General features: G+C 41.0%; 1 protein-coding gene across 5 annotated transcripts in view; it reads right to left on the reverse strand.

Moving 5' to 3' along the window:
* Positions 1–17,571, reverse strand: part of pcbp3 (poly(rC) binding protein 3) — a 78,272-nt gene that overhangs the window by 21,120 nt on the left and 39,581 nt on the right. For 4 of the 5 annotated variants that reach the window (XM_060930345.1, XM_060930343.1, XM_060930342.1 and 1 more), the window contains exon 10: positions 3,968–4,020. In XM_060930345.1, coding sequence (XP_060786328.1) covers positions 3,968–4,020 — 53 coding nt within the window. Of the gene's footprint in view, positions 1–3,967; positions 4,021–12,022; positions 12,029–17,571 lie in introns of all 5 variants that reach the window. The other variant, XM_060930344.1, reaches the window with a different exon arrangement.

Consider the following 17,571-nt stretch of genomic DNA (forward strand, 5'->3'; position numbering starts at 1 on the left):
TTTTAGGTCGGAGAGTCCGTTTCTGAAATAACACATCCGTCTACTGGTACAGTTTTGAGCCAGACGTTCATTTGTCCTCCTTTTGAGATCATCTCAATTTTATACTTTCTCTAATGGTATAAAATGAACAAATGAAAGAATCGGCCTGAACAAAAAAATAAATGAGTAATGGTATTAATACAGGGTGGCACAGTGGTGTAATGGTTAGCACTGTCGCCTCACAGCAAGAAGGTTCTGGGTTCGAGCCCAGCAGCCAACAAGGGGCCTTTCTGTGTGGAGTTTGCATGTTCTCCCTGTGTCTGCATGGGTTTCCTCCGGGCGCTCCGGTTTCCCCCACAGTCCAAAGACATGCAGGTTAGGCTAATTGGTGGCTCTAAATTGATTGTAGGTGTGAATGGTTGTTTGTCTCTATGTGCCAATCCTGTGATGACCTGGCGACTTGTCCAGGGTGTACCCCACCTCTCGCCCACAGTCAGCTGAGATAGGCTCCAGCTTGCCTGAGACCCTGTAGAACAGGATAAGTGGCTACAGATAATGGATGGATGGTATTCATACATAGGTTTTGCCTAATTATACACTCCATAAAGAATTTTGATTTCACAAATCTTTCGATGAAGGTGTCAAATATTTGAAATTTGATTGGTCAATAGCTGAACGTAACCAAATGAGCCATGTGGCTTGAGGTCACATCATGCCAGGTCAGACAGTTTGGTCAGCTACAGACCCAGTTTTGCAAAGATCATCAATTTATTGCAAAAAGCAGAAAGGATAACTTGCCGCATGTTGTTGTTGCGATGTGGATGTAAAACAGCAAAGCGAAACGCACAACTGAGCGACATGCTGCACAGACAAGCACAAAGGCAGCAGTCAGAGTGCAGGTGTCTCTTCATTTTTATCATTTTTCCATGAAGCTTAATCATCTAATGCTTGGTTCACATATGTATGGATGGCATATCAGGATATGTGGCAGTAAGAAAGAAACACCACAGCATCGCCAGCTTACGTAGCTAATACTCTAGGATGCATAACACGATCTCATTGTACACCAGGGTGCGGCATATTTTTAAGTCCGCACTTAAAAATCCGTAGCACATACCGTAGGTAGCAGCTTTGATACTTCACACATACGTCACGTGTACACGATAAAAACGAAAGCTATGCAGCATGGCGCAGCGAGAACATTGCTCGACCACCTATTACACCATGCGAACGCTTTAGTAGACTGGGCTTCTGGCTCAGGCTCAGGCTGTGGCTGGCTCTCTGGAATGACTTCAGTGTCTGATGAAGGTGTCTCCGGGACTGGCTGGGTGAATGCGGCTGATGTCTTCCCTCTTCCCTTGCCCTTCTTGGGTCCTGACTTCTTCACTGGCATGATGCTTTCTTGACTGTGATGAATGACAACGAACGCAGCATGGGGCCCCCTTTTATACCCACCTGTGAACGCCACAGATACGCCGCAGGTACGCAGTAGCAACATCACACATAAGAACGAAATGTTATGCCATGGCAACGCATCATATGCCACGCATACGCCTCAGTATGCCATAACTTTACATTCCTTGAACCCCATACAAACCCCAGATACGCCACAGGAACACAATAGAAATGTCACACATACGCCGTGTATGTCACAGGACTTTAATTTTGGACAAAATACGCCTCATTTCATGGCATTCGGCCAACACGCCGGTTACGAGGCAAGATACGAGACAGTATGATAGTAGCCTAAAGATGATAAAATAAACCTCATTCATGGTAAGTGCGCCAGAGTCTCATTATGTGTTATGGGTTTGGGATTATTTTCCGTTTTTGTCTTTGCTTCACTGTATTTTGTAAAGTGTCCTCCTTTTTGGTGTTATGGAAATGGCCATAGTATGACTAACATGCAGGCTACACCAAACACGGGAAAATACAATCACAACTTCCATAAAAATCCATCAAACATCTTTAAACATGATCTGTAGGTATTTAAAATAAAGATTAAATGTTCTTATAACTTGTGTGAAATGTCTTCAGATTTGTGCTAAATGACTTGTGCGAAAAGACTTTTGTGCTAAATGACCCCAGGATACCTCTGCCAGTGGGTTTTGATGGTACAGTGGGGCAAAAAAGTATTTAGTCAGTCACCAATTGTGCAAGTTCTCCCACTTAAAAAGATGAGAGAGGCCTGTAATTTCATCATAGGTATACCTCAACTATGAGAGACAGAATGAGAAAAAAAAATCCAGAAAATCACATTGTCTGATTTTTAAAGAATTTATTTGCAAATTATGATGGAAAATAAGTATTTGGTCAATAACAAAAGTTCATTTCAATACTTTGTTATATACCCTTTGTTGGCAATGACAGAGGTCAAACGTTTTCTGTAAGTCTTCACAAGGTTTTCACACACTGTTGCTGGTATTTTGGCCCATTCCTCCATGCAGATCTCCTCTAGAGCAGTGATGTTTTGGGGCTGTCGCTGGGCAACACGGACTTTCAACTCCCTCCAAAGATTTTCTATGGGGTTGAGATCTGGAGACCGGCTAGGCCACTCCAGGACCTTGAAATACTTCTTACGAAGCCACTCCTTCGTTGCCCGGGCGGTGTGTTTGGGATCATTGTCATGCTGAAAGACCCAGCCACGTTTCATCTTCAATGCCCTTGCTGATGGAAGGAGGTTTTCACTCAAAATCTCACGATACATGGCCCCATTCATTCTTTCCTTTACACGGATCAGGCGTCCTGGTCCCTTTGCAGAAAAACAGCCCCAAAGCCTGATGTTTCCACCCCCATGCTTCGCAGTAGGTATGGTATTCTTTGGATGCAACTCAGCATTCTTTCTCCTCCAAACACGACAAGTTGAGTTTTTACCAAAAAGTTCTATTTTGGTTTCATCTGACCATATGACATTCTCCCAATCCTCTTCTGGATCATCCAAATGCTCTCTAGCAAACTTCAGATGGGCCTGGACATGTACTGGCTTAAGCATGGGGACACGTCTGGCACTGCAGGGTTTGAGTCCCTGGCGGCGTAGTGTATTACTGATGGTAGCCTTTGTTACTTTGGTCCCAGCTCTCTGCAGGTCGTTCACTAGGTCCCCCCGTGTGGTTCTGAGATTTTTGCTCACCGTTCTTGTGATCATTTTGACCCCACGGGGTGAGATCTTGCGTGGAGCCCCAGATCGAGGGAGATTATCAGTGGTCTTGTATGTCTTCCATTTTCTAATAATTGCTCCCACAGTTGATTTCTTCACACCAAGCTGCTTACCTATTGCAGATTCAGTCTTCCCAGCCTGGTGCAGGGCTACAATTTTGTTTCTGGTGTCCTTTGACAGCTCTTTGGTCTTGGCCATAGTAGAGTTTGGAGTGTGACTGTTTGAGGTTGTGGACAGGTGTCTTTTATACTGATAACGAGTTCAAACAGGTGCCATTAATACAGGTAACGAGTGGAGGACAGAGGAGCCTCTTAAAGAAGTTGTTACAGGTCTGTGAGAGCCAGAAATCTTGCTTGTTTGTAGGTGACCAAATACTTTATTTTTACCGATGAATTTACCAATTAATTCATTAAAAATCCTACAATGTGATTTCCTGGATTCTTTCCCCCCATTCTGTCTCTCATAGTTGAAGTGTACCTATGATGAAAATTACAGGCCTCTCTCATCTTTTTAAGTGGGAGAACTTGCACAACTGGTGGCTGACTAAATACTTTTTTGCCCCACTGTATGACTGTATGTAGGATTGCTTTTATTTTTCATAGTTAATATGGTTTGAATTAAATTAAACCTATTCCATTAAATAAGTGAGCAGTCAAATATGCTAATAGCTATAATAAGAAGAAATATAGCGACTTTTTGATAATTATGGGTTGTGATTTCCACCAGTGTAACTAAATTGAAAACAAAATGGCATCCTTCATAGATCTGCTTCTCCACTTTGAGAAACGCTGCTCTACAGGAATAGTGAATAGTGTGTTTGTTTATACTCACATCATTGGGAATGGTGAGTTCATGAGTACTGGCCGGGGGACTGGCATCCAGACCTGAGACAGAGAGCAGGTGAGGGTTGGAGAGAGATCATCACACACACACACACACACCCTGCGATCTGACACAAATCAAGGACACACTGCCAAAAAGCTTAAAAAGCAAACCTTTTTCTTTCAAAAATTTTCTTCACAAGTGTTGCATTTTTTAGAATCGAAAAGTTTATTTAATTAGCTCTGACTTGCACAAGTTATGTTCTAATCATGACCATGCATGTAGTAACAGCAACTCTCCAGTTTGAGTTGATCATGCCAAAACCAGTCTTTCTCTCTCTCTCTCTCTCTCGCACACACACACACAGCATGTGTTCCCCCCACTGTTGTATAATCACTAAGACGTTTTTTGAACAGCGGTTTGATGGCGTGTTGCCTAAGACAGACTGTTCGAGATGTTTGGTGTTTAAAATGTCACTTTTGAAGGATTCAAGGAAAGGTCCTGCTTTCCTTTAAAGGTTATTTTTCCTCCAAGTGTCTTTTCTCTTTTTCATCATTTGGGAGACTAAGTGAGACTTCTCCTTCTTTGCCCAGAGAGAGGCGGCACAGCGGTGTCAAATGAAGGTGCATCATAAAGCATTGTGAAATGGGCAACAAAACAACACATATTTCATTCTCTACCCGGTACGCCAAGGGCCTCATTTATAAAATGTTGCCTGGATTAGAGTAAAATAAGGATGAACATGATCCCCACACAAGAATGATCAAATCTATAAAACCATGACAGTTCTGTCTCCTAATGACATTTCCCTTCATTAGTTCCCACCATACACAAGCTTTCAGTTACATCTTAAAATCTGCTTTCTGCTGAATACTGTAACCGTAAGGTTCTAGGTCGTCCAGGTCATCGTAAACCGTCGGTGCTAAAGAAGGCAACTGGACTCGCTTGAAATCCTTGAAGATGTTTCACCTCTCATCCGAAAGGCTTCTTCAGTTCTACCTGACTGGTGGGGAGTTTCAAGTATTTATCCTCTACTGGACCAAGGAGAGTCGCTGAGGTCACATGGGTCGTTGACTCTTTCAGTCATCCTGTAGGTTGTTAGGGTCCGTGGAGGCCAGGTGTGAATGAGTTGTTTGATTCCCCTTATCAAAAAGAAGTATACTTCAAGTTTATTTTATTAAGTATACTTAAGTAAAGTTAAAGTATATTTCCTTCAGTATACTTTTGTGTACCAAGTAAAGTGATATCAATGTACTTACAGTATACTTGTAAGTAAACTAATCTAATACTTCTTGGGACTAAATTGGCCCACTTTTAGTTTATAAAAAGTATGCTTTAAGTCTAAGAGATGTAAACTCTGAGTATACAACTAGTATTTTTTTTTTATTTTGTCCTGCAAGTATACCACAAGTAAACTTATATACTAATAGTTTACTAGTTCTATACTTGTCGTCCACTCTTTAGTTTACAAAAGCATACTTCACACTATACTGGAAATATACTATGAGTTTACTTGCTTTATACTTCTAGTCCACGTTTTAGTTTACTAAAGTATACTTTATAGCATATTGGAAATATACTATTTGTTACTGGTTATATACATCTACTGTAATCCACTTTTTAGTTTTGAAGTATACTGCAATTACCCTTCTAGGTATACTATTAGTTTTCGAGCCCTAACCCTTACCTCATGCACACTACTAGTAGACAACTTCAGTGTTTTGTACCTTAAGGTACAATGAAGTTATAAAGGTAAGAATTCACAAAATAACAACAGATACTCAGGATTAAGAACATATTCATTTTCTCTAAAAATCAAAATTTAAAGTAACATTGTATTAAATGCCAAAGTATAAAAACATGGCAATGACAACTGAAATTGACATCCAAGCTCTAAAGAAAAATGAATAAATAATTAATTAATTATCCCACTCAGGAGAAAAAAAAAACAAAAAAACCTTGATATATATGGAACCACAGACATACCTAAGAGTCAACAATGCTGAAGCACAACTACAGGGCAAGTACACTTAAACATAAGGCACAAATATTTTAATACTTTATTACACTTTTTTAATTATATATTGATCAAAAGTTTAAGTATAAGCTTAATATACTTAAACTTTTCTATATACTTTTCAGTATAAGCCAAATACACTTATGTATAACTTTAATAAGTATATCATTGAGAAGGGGCGGCACGGTTGTGTAGTGGTTAGCGCTGTCGCCTGACAGCAAGAAGGTCCTGGGTTTGAGCCCCGGGGCCGGCGAGGGCCTTTCTGTGTGGAGTTTGCATGTTCTCCCCGTGTCCGCGTGGGTTTCCTCCGGGTGCTCCGGTTTCCCCCACAGTCCAAAGACATGCAGGTTAGGTTAACTGGTGACTCTAAATTGACCGTAGGTGTGAATGTGAGTGTGAATGGTTGTCTGTGTCTATGTGTCAGCCCTGTGATGACCTGGGGACTTGTCCAGGGTGTACCCCGCCTTTCGCCCGTAGTCAGCTGGGATAGGCTCCAGCTTGCCTGCGACCCTGTAGAAGGATAAAGCAGCTAGAGATAATGAGATGAGATCTCTGAGAAGTAAATACAAAGTAAACTGAAAGCATACTCTCTTATTTTTAGTTTAAAAGAAGTATACTAGAAGCACACTTGAATAAACTTCTTTTTTTGTAAGGGTCTATACTGTTTGACTTTCACCACCCACTGGAACACAAATTGGGGGTCATTAGGGCCTTACAACCCCAATTCCAAAAAAGTTGGGACAAAGTACAAATTGTAAATAAAAACGGAATGCAATGATGTGGAAGTTTCAAAATTCCATACCATATTTTATACAGAATAGAACATAGATGACATATCAAATGTTTAAACTGAGAAAATGGATCATTTAAAGAGAAAAATTAGGTGATTTTAAATTTCATGACAACAACACATCTCAAAAAAGTTGGGACAAGGCCATGTTTACCACTGTGAGACATCCCCTTTTCTCTTTACAACAGTCTGTAAACGTCTGGGGACTGAGGAGACAAGTTGCTCAAGTTTAGGGATAGGAATGTTAACCCATTCTTGTCTAATGTAGGATTCTAGTTGTTCAACTGTCTTAGGTCTTTTTTGTCGTATCTTCCGTTTTATGATGCGCCAGATGTTTTCTATGGGTGAAAGATCTGGACTGCAGCCTGGCCAGTTCAGTACCCGGACCCTTCTTCTATGCAGCCATGATGCTGTAATTGATGCAGTATGTGGTTTGGCATTGTCATGCTGGAAAATGCAAGGTTTTCCCTGAAAAAGACGTCATCTGGATGGGAGCATATGTTGCTCTAGAACCTGGATATACCTTTCAGCATTGATGGTGTCTTTCCAGATGTGTAAGCTGCCCATGCCACACGCACTAATGCAACCCCATACCATCAGAGATGCAGGCTTCTGAACTGAGCGCTGATAACAACTTGGGTCGTCCTTCTCCTCTTTAGTCCGAATGACACGGTGTCCCTGAGTTCCATAAAGAACTTCAAATTTTGATTCGTCTGACCACAGAACAGTTTTCCACTTTGCCACAGTCCATTTTAAATGAGCCTTGGCCCAGAGAAGACGTCTGCGCTTCTGGATCATGTTTAGATACGGCTTCTTCTTTGAACTATAGAGTTTTAGCTGGCAACGGCGGATGGCACGGTGAATTGTGTTCACAGATAATGTTCTCTGGAAATATTCCTGAGCCCATTTTGTGATTTCCAATACAGAAGCATGCCTGTATGTGATGCAGTGCCGTCTAAGGGCCCGAAGATCATGGGCACCCAGTATGGTTTTCCGGTCTTGACCCTTACGCACAGAGATTCTTCCAGATTCTCTGAATCTTTTGATGATATTATGCACTGTAGATGATGATATGTTCAAACTCTTTGCAATTTTACACTGTCGAACTCCTTTCTGATATTGCTCCACTATTTGTCGGTGCAGAATTAGGGGGATTGGTGATCCTCTTCCCATCTTTACTTCTGAAAGCCACTGCCACTCCAAGATGCTCTTTTTATACCCAGTCATGTTAATGACCTATTGCCAATTGACCTAATGAGTTGCAATTTGGTCCTCCAGCTGTTCCTTTTTTGTACCTTTAACTTTTCCAGCCTCTTATTGCCCCTGTTCCAACTTTTTTGAGATGTGTTGCTGTCATGAAATTTCAAATGAGCCAATATTTGGCATGAAATTTCAAAATGTCTCACTTTCGACATTTGATATGCTGTCTATGTTCTATTGTGAATACAATATCAGTTTTTGAGATTTGTAAATTATTGCATTCTGTTTTTACTTACAATTTGTACTTTGTCCCAACTTTTTTGGAATCGGGGTTGTACATCACAGGGCTCAGAACATTCCTACAACAGCAAAGGGAAAAGAGAAGGAGCAAAAACACATCAAGGAAGCATTTCAGAAGTGCGGGTATCCCAACTGGGCTTTCATCAAGACCAGGAAAAGAAACATAATGGACAGGGAAGAAAACAGGAACAAACGTAAGAACATTGTCATTCCCTACATTTCTGGACTATCTGAGAAACTCAAGAGAATCTTCTACAAACACAACATCCCTGCACACTTTAGACCCAGTAACACTCTGAGGCAGAAATTGGTCCATCCTAAGGACAGAAAACCCAGATACAAACAGGACAATATAGTGTACACAATTCAATGCAGTGAGGAATGCTGTACATTGGGGAAACGAAACAACCGCCTCACAGGCGCATGGCTCAACACAGGAGAGCCAGTTCCTCAGGCCAGGACTCTGCAGTCCATCTTCATCTCAATAACAAAGGAGACTTGTTTCAGGACTGCAATGTACACAGTTAAGCCAGAGAAGACCGGTAGTTTGAAAGAGGAGTAAAAGAAGCCATCTTTGTCAACCTGGAATGACCATCACTGAACAGAGGAGATGGTCTGAGACCCCACTTATCAGCCACCTCCTCGTACAATGCAGTCCTTGGCACATTTCCCAGAAACCTGAATACACATCCACACCAAGGCTACGTTTACATTAGACCGTATCTGTCTCGTTTTCTTCGCGGATGCACTGTCCGTTTACATTAAACCACCTGGAAACGCTGGGAAACGGGAATCCGCCAGCGTCCACGTATTCAATCCAGATCGTGTCTGGTCCGGTGCTGTGTAAACATTGAGATACGCGAATACGCTGTGCTGAGCTCTAGCTGGCGTCGTCATTGGACGACGTCACTGTGACATCCACCTTCCTGATTCGCTGGCGTTGGTCATGTGACGCGACTGCTGAAAAACGGCGTGGACTTCCGCCTTGTATCACCTTTCATTAAAGAGTATAAAAGTATGCAAAATACTGCAAATACTGATGCAAATACTGCCCATTGTGTAGTTATGATTGTCTTTAGGCTTGCCATCCTTCCACTTGCAAGTGGTAAGTGATGTGCGCTGGGATCACACACACAGCGGCTCAGTCCCGAAAACACTGCTAGTGTGCTTCACTCGCGCGCTCTGTGAGCTGCGCAGGGCCGGAGTGCGCACCCTCCAGAGGGCACTTGCTGTTCAGGGCGGAGTGATTTGGAGCGCAGGATGCCTGCGGAGCCGAGCGTATCCGTGTATTGGTATTGTTGTGTGCACGCAAATCGTGTATTGGTGTTGCTGTGTGCACACTAATCGTTTTAAAAACGTTAATCTGATGATCCGCTGATACGGTCTAATGTAAACATGGGCCAAGACTCAGCTGACTTCAATGACTGACATGATGACAGAGAGAGCCAATGACCCACAGATCACCCGAACGACCCTCTAGGCTGCTAACACCGTTCACACCTGGCCTCCAGTGACCCTAACACCTACAGTATGGCTGAGAGTGTCAATGACCCATATGACCTCAACGAGTCCCCTTAGGGTTGCTTTTGGTCGACTAGAGGATAAATACCTGGAACTCCCCACTAGTCAGACAGAACTGATGAAGCCTTTCGGATGAGAGGCAAGGGCGGGTGGTGCATAAGGGCGATTGGGCGACGCACTGCCAAAACGAAAAAAAAAAGTTTTGTTTTTTTAAACAAACTTTCACCAGAGCTGCTCTAGGCCATTTTAATCTGTCTCTGGGTATCATTGTCCAATCAGGGTGGTCTTGCTTCTAGAGTACCACCCCTTTTGGGGCGATTTCAGTCACGCTGAGAATCGCCCAAGAGTTCACTGATAGAGTCCCATGTTAATATATTTTTTTTCTCCTGACTGACACTTCAATGCAATCTCTATGGGTTCCGGGGGGGCTTGCCCTAACGTGCTTACGTCACTGTGAAGCGCGGCAAAGTTGCGTTCGATCCGCTCAGTTTCTGAGGTGAGATGGATGCGGAAAGCAATTCAGTGTGGTCCTTAAAAGAAGTTCCATTTAGTCAGCGATCAAATCGAGCTAAATTGGCAACAAAACAAGCTGGACCCCCCTCAACCAAATCTAAAGATAAAACAAATTTCGACAAAGGGGGGAAATCATATACTTGAGGTTTTACTTCAACATGGCCCCAGCGCAAATCCTGGTGAGCTGGCTGCAAGGACGCCACAGCGGTTTTCTGCTCCCCCTGCTTACTTTTCCACCCTGGAGGTGGCTCCACGGACAACACTGCTTGGACGGTCACTGGAGTTTCGGACATGCATCATTTGTTGGAGAAAATAAAAAAAACATGAGTCATCAAAGATTCACATGGGCAGCTGACTGAAATTTTCGGCTTTGGGGAGAGTGAACATCGCTACACAACTGGATGAGGGCTACAGGCTAGCAGTTCACCGCCACAACGATGAGGTGAGCAAGAACAGGCACATATTAAACCGGCTCATCCAATGCATGAAATTTTGTGGAGTGTTTGAGTTATCTCTACGAGGCAAAGACGAAACTGAGGGCTCCAGTCACCGTGGTGTTTTTCTGGGTTTGGTTGACTTTGTGACTCACACACACACACACACACACACACACACACACACACACACAGTCACAGAATCCGTTCACTTTTGATGTTTTCAATGTGCATTTTTATATTTGCCACACTTTGCTCTGAGAGTTAGCACTTTGGTAATATCCTTGGTAAATACCAGTAATTGCAAGATCTAAAGATCCACTCATCTATTTATTCAACTGCTATTGTTATGTTGGCTAACTATTTACAATGTTTTGTTACAGTAAGTGCACTTTCCTGTTGTCCTTAAGTTGCACAGTCTGTAAAATTCTTGCTGGTCATGGAGTTTGAAGTACAAAATCTATTTACAGAACATTCTGTAGAACAGTACTTTCAAGATTGGCAAATAAATATGCATTATTTTTTAAAAATATGGTTTCCTTTCTTATTTAGTTGTTGGACATATCTTTTATAAAGATATCATTCTTGGCTATTTCACATCATACAATATTGAAATAATGTGAATAGTGAATAGGGTATAATTGGAATTGGTCAGGGCAGCACGGTGGTGTAGTGGTTAGCGCTGTCGCCTCACAGCAAGAAGGTCCGGGTTCGAGCCCCGTGGCCGGTGAGGGCCTTTCTGTGTGGAGTTTGCATGTTCTCCCCGTGTCCGCGTGGGTTTCCTCCGGGTGCTCCGGTTTCCCCCACAGTCCAAAGACATGCAGGTTAGGTTAACTGGTGACTCTAAATTGACCGTAGGTGTGAATGTGAATGGTTGTCTGTGTCTATGTGTCAGCCCTGTGATGACCTGGCGACTTGTCCAGGGTGTACCCCGCCTTTCGCCCGTAGTCAGCTGGGATAGGCTCCAGCTTTCCTGCGACCCTGTAGAACAGGATAAAGCGGCTAGAGATAATGAGATGAGATGAGATGGAATTGGTCATTGTGGAGCCAAACTATTCTTCGATTGTGAATGTTGTTTGCAACTTTACACCACAGCCTATAGCTTAGGTAGTTACAGGGAAAAGATTTCTGTAATGTGCTGCCATCTAGTGGACAGAAGTGGCATGGAAATGTGATATGCAGAGAGAAAACAGAGCCAATAATGTCTGGCTGCCTATAATGTACCTGTTGAATGAGTCACCTTGTGACATTATTGGATAATTTGCCCCTCCTGAGAAAATTTTCAGGACCCGCCACTGATGAGAGGTGAAACATTTTCAAGGATTTCAAGCAAGTCCAGTTGCCTTTTTTAGCACCTACGGTCTTCTTTAACACCCCCACATGCATAGCAGTCTGGGGAAATCTGTCAGATGTCATTGTGGATAAATTCTGGCATATCAATAATATTCTTTATACTAAATACTGTTCTGCCAACAGTATACTTTGAGTGGTCCACTTTAAGTAAACTAATATATTTTATCAAAATATGGAAATAGTTTCAGGCTACTTTTCCAAAAGCATTTAGGCTACATCCGTCCTGGCTTATTTATCATGTTGTATAAGGAGCCAGTTTATTAATACAATGGTGAAAACAGTCAGTCTCGATTTCTCTAAAACCTTGCTAGCTAACCATGCTCTTCTCAGGCTAATGAAGGTTACGATTTTAACGAGCTACATGATGTCGTGAAATCAACAGAAGTCTCATTAAATCAGTTTGCACTCATATCAGTATCAAATGTCTGTGATGCTCCTCCAGATCTTGTCAAATCAGCAACAGAGAAGAGTATCTATAGATGATGTTTTTATAACATTTTATCAGGACGTTTTTATAACGTTTTCAATCTCAGGCTCATGGAAATCAATTTTTCCAATGGCCAAGTCAAGTTAATCAAAATACCTTTGGGAATTATTTTTCCACTGTATCCCAACTTCTTGTAATGTTAAATGATTCTTTTCTAAGTATTCTGTTATAACGTTCTAATAACGTTCTGGGAAAGTTGTATGTAGGTTATTCATGTGACCTAATGCACAACGTACCAAGGATGATTTTATAATGTTTTCAGCATTTTAATGTGAATTTAGTTATTGTCCACATTAAATCAAATGTTTTTCAAAACAACATGGCTCGTTTTTGCTCATTCTCAATCAGTTAATAGTTTACATAAAAACCCAGAAGAAAGACATCTATGTTTTCATTTCAATGAAGATTGACTAAAATTTTTATTTAAAGACTTTATATTTGTAAATGTGTACTTTCACAGTTATCATTATGTATTTTAAAGTTGAAAGTATTTTTAAAGTTGATAAATTTGAACTGGCCCAGTTGTTTTGCAACATTTTAAGAACGTTCTAGTAACGTTATGTAGAGGTTATAGGTTTACTTTCTACTAACATCCTGGGGACGTTGTGTATAGGTTATTCATGAACTGATCCAAGTATCTTTGTAGGATTTTTATAACATTCTCAGCATTGGAGTATGAATAAGTCATACAGTTCTGCATCAATTGAATCCAATGTTCTTCAAAATATAGCACTAGGAGCCTTTATTTATTCCCAATATAAAGTTTATGGAGTACATATAAATTTACCTTAAAGTGACACATTTGTTTAGCCTCAAAATTGTAAAAAGAAACGATAAAATTTGATTTATATGTTAATATAAACACCATTACTACTTGTGAAGCAGTTGTAGTTTCAATATCGTAAAATTGATTCATTTTATATATAATTCGTTGTCACTCTGAACTGTCTGGGTGTTTTGTGTAAAACGTTCTAAGAACGTTCTAGTAACGTTATGTGGAGGTTATAGGTAATGTTCTACAAACGTCCTGGGGACGTTGTGTGTAGGTTAGTCATGTGAACTGATTCAAGAATCATTTGTTATAACGTTTTAAGAATTAAAGTATCAAGAAGTCATTTTCTGTATTTGATTAAATCAAATGTTCTTCAACACATAGTCAAATTTCTCTTCCTGTTCCCAAGCACCAAGTGCCTGCCTCTCTCATTGACCCCTGGCTAAATTTCCTTCTGATTGCCCCTTGCCCTAAGGTTCCTGTGTGGCATCCCCACCCCCTCCCCCTCAGCACCAGCGTATATTTATGGGTATGACGACCCCCACCTCACCCCCACCCCGGCACCAGCTTATGGGGAAGAACCCCCGCCATCCCCTTCCCCAGGGTTCTAGGTAACGTTCTATTAACGTCCTGGGGACGTTGTGTGTAGGTTATTCATGTATATTTTGTTTTTGTTTTTATTCTGTTATATTTTGACCAGGGGCGGCACGGTGGTGTAGTGGTTAGCGCTGTCGCCTCACAGCAAGAAGGTCCTGGGTTCGAACCCCGGGTCCGGTGAGGGCCTTTCTGTGTGGAGTTTGCATGTTCTCCCCGTGTCCGCGTGGGTTTCCTCCGGGTGCTCCGGTTTCCCCCACAGTCCAAAGACATGCAGGTTAGGTTAACTGGTGACTCTAAATTGACCGTAGGTGTGAATGTGAGTGTGAATGGTTGTCTGTGTCTATGTGTCAGCCCTGTGATGACCTGGCGACTTGTCCAGGGTGTACCCCGCCTTTCGCCCGTAGTCAGCTGGGATAGGCTCCAGCTTGCCTGCGACCCTGTAGAAGGATAAAGCGGCTAGAGATAATGAGATGATATTTTGACCAGTTTGGAGTATTAAGTCTTTTTCGTTTATGAAATCTTGCTTTAATATAAAATTGAGCGTGTTTCATTATTTATTTTCAGCCTTTCGAGTGCTTAAGATCTACATTCAACCTTAAAGTACATTAAAATCCCATATCAAGGCTGGAAGCTGGGTTAAAATCCCTAAAGTTTTGATGAAAAGTGTTTCCTGTTAACCCGTAATCACAGATTTGTATAGGCAATGCGCCTGTTTCCCAATTGCAAATAAAAATATGTTTAAACTAATCACTTTTTTTTAAAAAAATTTGAGTTCCCAAGAACCTTGGGAAGAAAACCCCGTACATCTAGGCTAAATAACCCACTTGCCACTGTCAATCTATAATCACTATTGACATGTTTTTATATGTAAACCGATATCCATGTTTCTCAGATGTTTTCTCGGACCACTCTTTGTTTTATTACTGCATGCGAGCCTACATACTAAAAATAGCGCTACCTTTTTAAAAGACAAATCTTGTTCTCGTTGGCCATGCGGATGTGACGTCATTCCTGTTTGTGCAAGCGAGAAGTCAACGGTCGAAGCTATTTCAGACGTGTGGAAAAATCTACTCCTAAAAGGTAGCTAAATCATACCATCCACATAAACTATATCACGGTTTGAACGAAGCATCAAAGAAATTCTTAGTGTTATTTGTTCTTCAAGTTATGCTGTTAACACGGTTTATTTGGACGCACATGAAGTGTAGATTTGCTATCAGCTCATTAGGAGGTGCTGATGCAGGCGACCAAGTGCGTCGCATGCTCAGGCGAATTGCCACAAATGAAGTCCTGGCTGCCTACAGCATGAAGGGCATGAAGAAGAAAAAGAACTTCAGAGATCTGGCCATATGCAGCGTGCTGATCAGTAAGTGAACTGAAGTCACATTGATTTTTTTAAATGTGAGGGGAGAAAGTGTTCGGACAGGGAGAAAGCTGGCATTGGGCAAATATTTCATTGTTAACTTTACCCCTCTTACAAGTATAACTTATAAGTAAAAGATTACATAAAGATATGCTGTCAATTTGCCTTGAAAGCTGGCGAAATTGCCTTGACAGATAAATTAAATTCTGACAAAATTATATATTTTTTTTGCAGAAGCCTGCACGCGGCTCTTCAAGGTCAAGGTGTTTGAGGTGGAGGAGCTGATTTAGCTCAAACACTAAAATATGCTCCTCATCGTGGAAAGAAAACTGTCAAGGTAAGTTCATTTGTCATAAGTATAGTTATATACTCTGTGAATCTTACGAATTGTATGGTTGGATAGATGATTGAGACTTGACATTCTGAAGCACATTAAAAATAGTTCTGGGCTCTGTAACAGAATCAAAATGCATCCTTATCAATTCTTAATGCAAACTTCTGTTATAAACCCTGAGAGAAGATATGCAATGTGGAATGAGACTTACTTTTCAAATTCAGGTTTTCATGAGATTTACTGTATATACTTTTGGAATACATGTATAGGTTTTCATGATAATAATTTCATGATGTCCTGTCACTCATAGTTTCATTATAATGTTTAATGATGTCCTATCCATAACATTTTTGCTTTAGGAGCCCATTGCTGTAGAAAGTCCTGCAGAAGAAGACGGAACATCGGAAGAAGACACTCCAGTTGAATGAAAATAATAGTAAAACGATGGTCATCGATGATTGGATGGATGCATGGGTAAAATGACCCTTAACAAGACTGTCACACTTATATATATATATATATATATATATATGTATTGCTCGGACATTTCCAAATAGTTTCCTGGATAAAATAATTATAATGTATTTTATGAGAAACAGTTGCAGAACGAGGATCTTAAGTTCATCAGCATTCAATAAAAGTTGCATGAATGTAGCATTTCTTTTTATGTTTTATATGGATTGAAAGAAGGTTAGCAAATAACGTTCTAAGAACTTTTACAAAACTTTCCTAAATAACGTTCTTAGAACGTTATTGACAACGTTCTTAGAATGTTATATACTAACGTTATACTAACGTTATTTAGGAAAGTTTGTGGTAATTTGCAAATCATGGAAACCCTATATTTCATTGAAAATAGAACAAAGACAACATATCAAATGTTGAAACTGAGAAATGTTCTTGCTCATTTTGAATTTGATGTCAGGAACGCATTTCAAAAAAGTTGGGACAGGGCGTGTTTACCACTGTGTTGCATCACCTCTACTTTTAACAACATTGTAAATGTTTGGGAACTGAGGAGACCAATTGCTGTAGTTTTGAAAGAGAAATGTTGCCCCATTCTTGCTTGATACATAATTTCCTTTGCTCAACAGTTCGGGGTCTCCTTTGTTATATTTTGCTCTTCATAATGCGGCAAATGTTTTAAATGGGAGACAGGTCTGGACTACAGGCAGGCCAGTTTAGCACCTGGACACTCTTACTATGGAGCCATGCAGTTTTAATATGTGCAGAAAGCAGTTTGGCATTGTCTTACTGAAAGAAGGAAGGCCTTCCCTGAAAAAAGATTTTGTCTGGATGGCAGCATATTGCTATGAAACACATATATATCATTCAGCATTAATGATGCTTTCCCAGATGTACAAGCTACCCATGTCATGTGCACTAATACACCTTCATACCATCACAGATGCTGGCTTTTGAACTGTGCACTGATAACAAGCTGGATGGTCCCTCTCCTCTTTAGCCTGGAGGATGTGGGGTACATGATTTCTCAAAAGAATTTCGACTTTTGATTCATCAGACCTCGGGACAATTTTCCAGTTCACCTCAGTCCATCGTAAAAGAGCTCGGGCCCAGAGAAGGTGTCGGCGTTTCTGGATATTGTTTATATCTGGTTTTAACTTGCATTTGTGGATGCAGTACTGAACTGTTTTCACAGATGATGGTTTTCTGAAGTGTTCCTGAGCCCATACAGTGATTTCCACTACAGACACGTGTCTGCTTTTAATGCAGCGTCTCCTGAGGGCCTGAAGATCACAGGCATCCAATGTCATTTTTCAGCCTTTTCTCTTGCATGCAGAGATTTCTCCTGATTCTCTGAATTTTTTTAATGATATTATGTACCACAGATAATGTGATCCCCAAATTATTTGCAATTTTACATTGAGGGATGTTATTTTAAAATTGTTGCATTGGTTGCTCATGCAGTCT

The sequence above is a fragment of the Neoarius graeffei genome, chromosome 9, assembly GCF_027579695.1.
Source record: "Neoarius graeffei isolate fNeoGra1 chromosome 9, fNeoGra1.pri, whole genome shotgun sequence".
NCBI classification, from domain to species: Eukaryota; Metazoa; Chordata; class Actinopteri; order Siluriformes; family Ariidae; genus Neoarius; species Neoarius graeffei.